The sequence below is a fragment of the Atta cephalotes genome (genome assembly GCF_000143395.1).
Source record: "Atta cephalotes unplaced genomic scaffold scaffold00005, whole genome shotgun sequence".
Lineage (NCBI taxonomy): Eukaryota > Metazoa > Arthropoda > Insecta > Hymenoptera > Formicidae > Atta > Atta cephalotes.
Window position 1 is genome coordinate 542,227 of NW_012130069.1, and position 10,338 is coordinate 552,564.

The 10,338-nt window shown below is 33.2% G+C and overlaps 1 protein-coding gene across 1 annotated transcript in view; it reads left to right on the plus strand.

The window, feature by feature from the left end:
* Positions 1–10,338, plus strand: part of LOC105626231 (max dimerization protein 1-like) — a 37,286-nt gene that overhangs the window by 19,229 nt on the left and 7,719 nt on the right. Inside the window, exon 4 of the mRNA XM_012207536.1 lies at positions 6,332–6,446. Within this exon, the coding sequence (XP_012062926.1) occupies positions 6,332–6,446 (115 nt within the window). The remainder of the gene's footprint in view (positions 1–6,331; positions 6,447–10,338) is intronic.

Here is a 10,338-nt window from a genome sequence, read left to right on the forward strand (position 1 = left end):
GAGTAGTGTGTGTGTGTGTGTGTGTGTGTGTGTGTGTGTGTGTGTGTGTGTGTGTGTGTGTGTGTGTGTGTGTGTAGCCTCGTTACGTCCATAATGACAGATAATGTTCACGAGGTTCTAATCGTCTAATCGCGGCGTGCAGCTCGTAACCATAACTCGTGATGATCGTGCACTTTTGTCCCTCTTACCTGACCTGACCCAAACCGGAAGAAAATTGTCCATAAATAATGTACGAATAGTCGTTTGACGTAGGTCATATTTTTTACTACAATTTATTATAATTTTATTATTGCGGTTTGTATGCTTTATTGTCTTCATGCGGTTTATTTTATATTTTATACAATATTTTATATTGATGATGTAAAAAGTATGAAAGTTTTTCTTTTTTTATTAAGTTCTACTTTCAATAATTAATTTAGAAACAATTAGTTTTGGAAACAAAAAATTTTTTCTACACTTATAAATAAAAGAAAATCCTAATTTTCGATCGAAATTTTTAATAAGATTTTATAAAAAAAATTTTAGAGCTTAAATATTTCTGTGTGTGAATTTATATATATACCTCTGATTTTTTTTCTACTTCAGTATTAAAGAGTATTAAATCTAAAGGCGATAATTTTGATCGATTGAAATCTGTGATTTTAAAGCTGTGCAATTTTTCACTGGATGAATTTAACAGGAATCTAATACATTCTGGTTACTTGTATTTCTACCTCTGCTTCTTCTGTGCCGTATTAAGAAGAGAAAGATCTTGGATCGAGGATACGGAAATACTAGAATGGATACATCGGTAAGGTGGGAGACGGGAAAAGCTTTACGTTCGAGTCATGCGTTGAATAAGTCATGAAGGATAACCGCGCGATTTTATCATTGGCGAGAAACTGTGTGACTGCGCAACGAATGCGAATAAAGCGGATAAGCGTTTGTTTCAAAATTTCGGATACTTTTCGCTACGCGCATAATACTTTTCTTGCATTTGGCGCACATTATGAATCGCCAAGTTAATTCTTACTTTTCGAATGTAAGAGTTAATCATATTAGTCTTTTTTTATTATGTACTTGTCTTCGCACCTTCGGCATTTAAAATGAAAGAAATGTATTATGAAGGCCAAAAGGGTTGAACTATATTTGAAATACAATATCGCTGAGAAAGATAGAAGTTTTCCGGTTTGCTGTCCCTTCGACGGATTCCAAACGAGACTTTAAAGCGCGATGAAAGTTTTATTGAGCTAGTAGAAGAGAAGAAGAGAAAGGAACTTCCGAGACTCCAAATTTTATGATCAACGAAGTTTTATCCTTGTCCCCGGAAAAAACAAAACGACTCGTCAATGCGTTTTTTCTTAATTCGAAACTTTCCGGAGCGGGACGAAGGAACGTGAATATATAATATATGAGAAATTGAATTGAAAATTTTATAGGACTAATACAAGAAATGCTGTTAGATTCAGCAAAAATAATTTTGGCAGAAAACTATCTCTGGTTACATTTTGAGCATAACTTACATTGATACGAAGAAGATATAAAACAAAGTTGTATAGAGGAACAGAAGAGGACGAGGAAGAAAAGGGATAAAGGAAGAGAAGGGATATACGAGGAGAAATAGCCGGCGCAATCACGTACGGGGTTCGAAAGGTCAAGATCAAGTTGCCGGGGGAGATGTGATCTAAAACCGCAGATACAGAGAGAAAGGGGGTGTTACGAGCGCGGGAGAGAACAGAAGAATAATGCTCTTCTATGCCATCGACTTTAAAAATAAGGTGGCAATTGGCCAGCGTTTCTATTTGAGTATACGCCGTTTTTTTGTCAATTTATGCTTTTTTTCTCGTTTCATACACGTAATATGTAACGCTATGAAGTTAACTTAATGTGGCAGAACCAGGGGATGTTTTATTTAAATGACGCATGAATTTTCGGTCTTGTATTCTTTTTACAGCATAGGAAACGGATAAAGTAATACATTCCCAATACCGAAGAGGACATGCATTTATCTCTAAATCCCTCGGGCATAGGATCGAGCTGGTCTCAGGATTTGCTACTCCGAATTGAGGGAGTCTAATGAAGGCACGTGCGGACTCGCCTTTGTCGTTCACTAAGGATTTCGACACAACTAGAAACAGCTTAATTAAGCGAAACCAGCATTACACAGCTGTCCGTATGCATATACACATGCCAGTGAATACCCATGTGAGTGTAGACTCAACTATACCGGGTGTTCCACACAATGCATATCAAGACTTTTACTCTGTAATTTTTGTACGTTAATTTAATCGATATTTTTTGATGTAACATCTTTCTTAATATAATTATTCCTTAGTATTTGATATAATATTTCTATGAAATATTTTTAACATATAATAATGTTACGGTTAATAAAATGATTGGAGAGAGATTTAACAATTTTCTCTACATTTTTATAAATTTGTTTTAAAAATGTCGAATGTTTCGTAAAAGTTGTATCGTTGTATATTTGTAAAAGATTGATATCTGTACGTAACATTTAATGATTATTCGATGGAATTAGCTTTATAAAAGCGCTGTTGAAAAATTACAATATTTTACATACAATAATCCGTTTTAATTAGTACATTTTCTTCTGCAGTATTAAAATTACTGAGATTAAAATTACTACTATTATAATCGATTTTCATAATCGATTCATAAAGATTACGAAAAGACTTACAAAAATGTCATATTCAGAACTAATCATTTTGTCATAAATGTAAATATTTATCTCACATTGAGTCACATTGGTACGATTGAAATTATAACTGTGCGCGATTAATTGAAAGGGTCAAAGATAAGAGACGAGAAAAAATCTTCCGCGAAAAGGAGCTTGCGGAGATCTGAGGCAAAACTCAGCTTTAAATGGAATCCTGTTTTGGGAAGCTGCATACAGTTTAATTAAGCCAGACCCATTTCGCTTGTGTCTACAAACAGTATTTTGCAGTAATGCTTCTAGTTGCTTCTCTCTCTTCCTTTTCTCTCGTTCTCTGTCCGATCTCTGTATAGAATGAGCGCCAGTTGAAGGAAGTCCAAGTTCGCCTAAGTCTCGACTCTCGAGTGTCCATCCTAATGAATTGCTAAACTATCCCGAATCCCTTCTCAAACGAAAGCTCGATTTCCTTGAATGGTCGACCTTTCCTTTGGGTTTAATGCCCGATTAATCAAGGATACTAATTTTACCAAAAATTTGAGAATGTTGGAGTTGAGAAAATTCCGTCGTTTAATAGTAATTTAATAAAAAACCGATTGGACTTAATTAATTGATATCTAAGGTATCGAAAATGGGAGTTAAGAATTTGTTTGGTATTTATTTGCTTCTGGAGTAATAAATAATGATTAATGGAGCATAATTAATTGTTTTTATATGTATATTATATATTTTACCATATTTGTTTATACAGCTTTGCGCGTTGAAAACGTTACTTTTGATTTTATTTTGTGAGCAAATCTATGTTTACTATATTTTAAAAGTAATAAATTTTAATTTTATTCTCCTCCCTCCAATATATCCAGAATATTTCGATATCTCTTTGCAGTATTTTATATAATTACATCGAAGTAACTTTTAACTCTTTATCTTTTTTTTTATTTTTTTTATTTTTTTTAGATCAATGCCATATTTTAATAGAATATAAATGACAAGTTATCCTTAATTTAGATAGATTGAAAACTAATTGTCTACGAGTATTGTAGAAGCAATAAATATGCAATGTTTAATAGCTAGATTATAAAACTAAAAATTTTTACATAATTAATACATAATTGTTCACAAATAAAAGAATAACTTGATTTTTTAGAATCAGAACACTAGATTAATAAAAATTAATAAGTTATACAGAATTTTTATTGTTAGAATAAATAGATAGATATTTACGATTCAATGTCGCAATAAATCATATTATGTGGATATAAATAATGTAACTGGAATCAATACGGTAGCATAATTATAAACTATAGAGAAATTTTAGCATTGAGAATTAATTGTATAATAGAGCAAGGTAAAGATAAAAAAAAATGAAAAGGAAAAGGAAAGAAAGAAAGAAGGACAGAATAAAGACAAGGACATGGAAATAAAAAGAGATAGAGGATGAAAGACGAATATGAAATAAGGGGGATGATGATGCAGCAGTGTAATGGGATGGATAGATAGACAGAAGAAAGGGGGAGGGGGAAAGATATCGGAGGAGAAGTTACGAGGCTGTTTACAGGCGGCTGTTAAAGCGATCTAACTCATGGCCGGCCATTGCTCCCGCCAGGCTTGGCTACGCAACGTTGTTCGCGCTTAATATAAGTCGCCTCAAGCGCAGCTAGTTCCATTTTGCGACTAAATCGAGTAAATTGTTTAAATTTCAGTATATCTTGAAATCCTCGATTAAAAGGAAAAGATATCAGATATCTTGAAATCGTGAAATAGAAAATGAAACAAACAGTGTAGCGAATTACTCGTTTTCCGCTTGGTGATTTTGCGGGCGAATTATCGACTAATATTCGACTGTTGCCGCTCGTTGCGTCTCCAAGGCATTCTCCCTTTGAGGGCAATCTTCCACATATATACCCCGATCCGCGGGTCTGCCGTAACCGCGTCTTTGCCGAACTACCCCAACGACTCCAACGCGCGGGAATTCCGTGCGAAGTATTTATTCATCAGGGTAACCCCTACTGGTAAAGGAATTTCATAATGCCGCTGTCACACGCTGCCATTGATTGAAGGATCGCTTCTCTACTCCTCTCCTCCATTGCCCTTCCCCTGTCACAAAAATGTTGCTGTTGATCGAAAATGGCAGGCACCATATAGTGTTCTTGAAAAACGTACTTTTTACAGATATTCTTTCACGATATTTTAATTCTCTGCAATGGCATTTGAATTTAACCTCAATAAAGGTGAAAAACATCGAAGATTTATTTATTTCAAATTTTTATTTTAATTACAAGAATATATAATGTTGTTAATTTAAATAGTGATTATCTTTAATAGTTCCAGATATCCTTAAGAGTTCGAAGGAAAATTATATCCTAAAGAAGATGATGAAAGCCTAATCAGTATTACAGATATATCTTGTACTTATATACATCGTGTACATGTCCAGAGAGGAGACATAGTAAGGCTATGTAGATAGAAACGCGTCTATTTACGGCTAAAACATGTCCACTCTGCAGCTCACGGGGCATAATACCGTTTAATGACGTCATTAAGCTAGAGCGGGCTTATTGTTTCTCGTAAAGTGTATGTGCAAACGCGTCATTCTCTTTCTGGATGGGTTTAAGCTCTATTCACATATATCATGCATATAAGAAAAATTCTTTTCCGATGAAATATTCGATGATGAAAAAAAGAGATTGAAGTATAACAACTTAATTTTGAAAGCGACAAATTTCCTTTTTCATTATTTTTTAAATTTCTTTTTATCTATTTCTTTTGTTTTAACATTTCGTTTTTGTGTGAATTCATCTTAATTCGAAATTTCCGTGGTCTCATTCTTCCATTATAGTCGTCGGAATCTTTATTTTCCAGAATGGTGACTATAAAGCAATCGTAAACTTATAATTAAATGCCGCTAATGGCACGTGTTTGGTACATGCGATAATATGCACGTATCCTCGCGACATTGCATTTCGCCGAAAATAGATGTTTTTAGCTATTTTTTCACGATAATTAAGATATTATTTTAACAAAAAGATTTTTATATTTTGGCGATAATTGCCTACTCTCTAAATCTGAATCAATGGATAGTCTAATTACTCACTAATTACTCAGTGGTATATTTGACACTGATAATCAGTGAAATTTAATTAAAAAAGGAAAAATGTTTGAATATTACTAATAAAAATGTTTGAATTAACTAAATTACTGATATTTGCATATTAATTTCAATTTTTCAATACTACATTCATTAAATTTATGCACTAAAACAAGGTTAGTTAGATCAGATCACATAATAAAGATGAGTTAGGTTAGGGATCTCACATTTCATTCACTGATTATCAGTGGCATGCTTGGCACTGATATCAGTGATTATCCATAGAGATAAGACTAATAGAATGGTACGTAAAAGTGCAATTCAATTATTTATAATAAGAGTAATTTAATACAGAAAAAAAATCTGATTGTATTAATAAGAATTCTGATGGAAATAATCAGAATAAATCAGAATTTTCTGATTGAATCTATTCTAGTATTCGGGATTCTAGTTGAGATAATGAGAATTCTGATTGATTTGGTCAGAATCTTCTGATTTTTAACCAGAAATTTTTCACAGAATAATATGCAAAAAGCGAAAGACTTGAACTGTTGCAGTTAATGACGGTAGTATTTTTTTTTCTGTTATAGGAGAGCCCATCTTAGGACTTGTCTTGAGAAGCTGAAGCTGCTAGTGCCACTCGGGCCTGAAACCTCGAGACACACCACGTTGGGTCTTTTGACCAAAGCCAAGCGTTTTATCAAGGTGAGTAAATCAGTCAAATTACTAAAATTGATATATAAAATTGAATATGATATATAAAGTCGGGTTATCATAGTAAAAAACAAAAAAAAACAGATTATTCTTTTATCTTGTTCGACAGCTAATGATCACTTATTGTTAGATTGAAATTTAAAGTTCTTTACATAAGAATGTTATCTGCGAAAGATTATTATTATTGAAGAAATAAAGAAAAAGAGAAAGACAGGTTAAACTCAGAATTTGAGATATAAGCAGGAAACGCATTAGAAACATTGTTTCCCGATTGAAATAGGTTCAGAAGGGACAAATGGGCGGAGGAAGAGCTACAGGCGGTGTAAAGAAAGGCAGAGCAAGGTGTTGCAGCAAACAGAGTGGCGATGCACAATAGATGCGTAGTTAGTAAATTACAGACTGCCAGGGACAATGGCGTGCGTACCGAGCAAACGCGGCGCGTGTGTGCGTGTCAGAGTTTTCCACGCAGTCTACAGGGTGACGTGGATAGAAGCGCAGTGATTCGAACAGGTGACGAAGGCGCGTTCTTTGTTTCCTCGAGTAAATTGTTCTCGTAAAACGTACTTAAAATATTCACCATTCTCGCGCGCGTGCATTATGTTCCGGCTATGTATTCTCGAGGTGTATTCTTAAAGAGACTTTCTTGCCATTTACCTGATTTGTTTTGCTTCCTTTTTCGCGAGACATAGTCTTCTCTTCAAATCTTTCCTTGGTATAATAAAAAACATTTGTCAATTGCCAAAATTGTTGTCTTTTAGATGCAATCTATTTCTTCTGTTTCTAAAGTTTTTTTAATGATGCTAAAAGAAATGCGTATTAACAAAATTATTAAATTGCTTGCCAATTTAATACTGTGAACTATTCTAGTTCATGATTGCGTTTTAAAACGAAAAAGATTTCGACGCGCGGTTTGCAGAATTGAATATATATAAATTCACACTGTGTGAAATACTTAAGCATTAAGATTTTTGAAAATAAGATTATTTCTTTTAAACGCTACAAAAGAATCTCGGTAATAAATGGATGTGTAAATTATTAAATGATATTCATAATGATAATACGATAAATCCTACAAGATTAGAAAATAGAAATAGGTAATTAAAAATCGAAAAATGCAAAATATCGTTTTGTGATAAACGTGCGTGAAAAGTGAAGGTGTTTATTTTATTGATGTAATTTCTTCATCGTTTGTTACGATCTGAACACTTGTACTCGGAGCACCCTATAGAATAGCAAGCAGCAATGCGTATCCACCGTTCATTCGTGTATGCATAGTCCGCGTGGGAGACTCAGCATGTACATCAATCTGACCTGCGGGCACCTGTGTATATTATGTGCCTGCGTTAGGTAGGAGAAAAATGTTTGTTCACCATTTGAGGAGGAAAGCTGCTACGTAATTTAAGAGGGCATCTGCAAACGCAATAAAGATCATAATATCGGAAAATGATGGAGTATCATAAAAGAGCGATTTTATATGTGATAGATATACGTTTGATTGTCGCATTCGCTTTATAAAAGTCATTTTAAAAAACAAAACTTTTTTTCCGGTACTTAATACTTCACATAGTAACTTCTTGATTGATTCGACAACGACAGTAGGATGATTAATTATGGTAGAATCAAGAAATTCTGTAAAACGAAAAATAAAGCGGAGGAATAAAGGAATAAAGAGGTTGAAAAGAGGATAAATAGAAATTGAGAGAAGATAGTGATAAGAGGAACTGAGAAATATGAAAGTGTCGTTTCTGTAGTGGCGGTTTACACCCTCGTGAGGAAGTAAGACGTGAAGGAAAGGATGAGGTGGAGGGTTGAAGCAATTCGTGTTTTGCGAGGTTGGCGGCGTGTAAGTCTTCATTTGTCCGCCTTTGAACTTCTTCTTTTTTGTTTTGCCTGATGGTCTTCATGATTCTTTTTACACTTTGGTAGACGTTTCCGTCTACCACTAATTATTCTATACGCTTTTCTTTTTCGCCTTATCCGTCTACATTTAGACTATGTGTATAATAATAAATGGATATAAAGAATAGGAAGAATGGCTTGAAACTTTTTTAGTTATAATCAAAAGTGGGATATTGTAGCAATTTTTAATTTTTACGCTCGATATAACTTTATTAAACGTAAGCAAATGTTTAAATAAGTATTTTCAATTTTTATGGAATGCGGAAAATTTATTGAGAATGGTATTAAATCGAGAAAACTAGATTTTTACTTTATCATAAAATATTATTATAGACTTTTTTAAACACATTTTTCAAGACTTCAAACTGTTCTTTTTAAATGTCATTATGGTACTCTTTATCTATATAGTATATATATTATCTAGATGTGTAGAAAAAGCCATTTTATGTTAAACAATTTTATGATGGAAATATGACCTCCATTAACATTAATACGTAACACAAAACGTTGCAATAATTTCGATGCTGATTATATGTATATTGCAACCAGCATCGGCCGACACAATGTTGTAAATGGTAAGAGTGAATCGAGTCTCACTTCTGAGGTCGGTCGATTGGCTTTATGGCGGAGTATTATAGTTCCGCTTAACGCTTTTCTTAGCCTTGTTTTATCTCCGTTGTAAATTCATATCGAAAATGGAAAGCACGAAACCAGGAAATTTCTTACGAGCACGATGTCAGCCGCGTCATAAACTCACACGCAAACACATCATCTGTCGTGTGGTACCCTAATCTGTGATCAGGTGATTCGCCGAGCTGCTTTCTTACCTCAGTGCCATCCATTCTATATCTAAAGCGATTGATTTTCAGCTATCTTACCGCCCTAAATTTTTTCACTACGGGAACATATCGGCCATGGCACACTTAAAAAAACTTAAAATGGCTAATCGCAGTAGAAAACGTAAGCAGTAGCAAATCCAACATGTTAATTTCCTTATTGCTTATGTCTTACTTACTGCTTGAGTTTTTTGTGTGCCATAGTTTTAACAATCGTGAGATCTTCGCCAATCTTTGTCCTCATGTTAAAATTTTTTTTAAGAATGACACGCACCACGCGCGCGCGCGCGCATACACACACACACACACACAAATAATAAATACATTTTAAATCTATAAGTGTCTCTTGAGGTAGCATTATATATATTTTTATAGAGATTATCGCTCATTTGCTAACAACACAATAATAACATAATTCAAAAAACAGTTTTTCAAAAAAAGTTTGAATTATTAATAAAATAATAAGTAACCTCGAGAGATATCAGATTTGAAATTTAGAAATAGTAAAATAAAAAGATTTTTAAACAGAATCGAAAAATTGGAATTTTAAAAAAGTGCCAGTTTAAAATTTAAAATTTAAACTTTTAAAATTTTCCATTCTAAACGTTCGTAATGAAAAAAATTCGCAGAGCCGACAAATCTACGCATGTCAAACACTACGTAGTGGAATACGCGTTTAGTTGCATTCGATTATTTCCTGTTCGGTGATTTGCACCGGAATTGGTCGGCCTCTTCTTGGTAAGCGCTCGCTGTTGCGTTACGAAATAGCATTGTATACAATACAAAGGAAACCGATTATCGGCCGATATTCTATTGGCAGCTCTCAGAATAAAAACAGAATGTTATTTAATATAACGATAAATAATTAATTAAATTAAAACTTTATGTATAAGGAATAGATCACGCCTTCCAACATGTTATAATTAAATTATCGATGCGATAAATCATAAATAAATATAAATAATCATGAATATTATGATACTACAAATTAATTATTTACATTATTATATTCGCTAGCTAGTACAGTAACTGTTACTATATAATTGTAATTGTTCTAAAATGTATTACAGTATACATGTATAATGTTTATATAATACTATATGTTACTGTGTAACTATGTATATATATATATATATATATATATATAT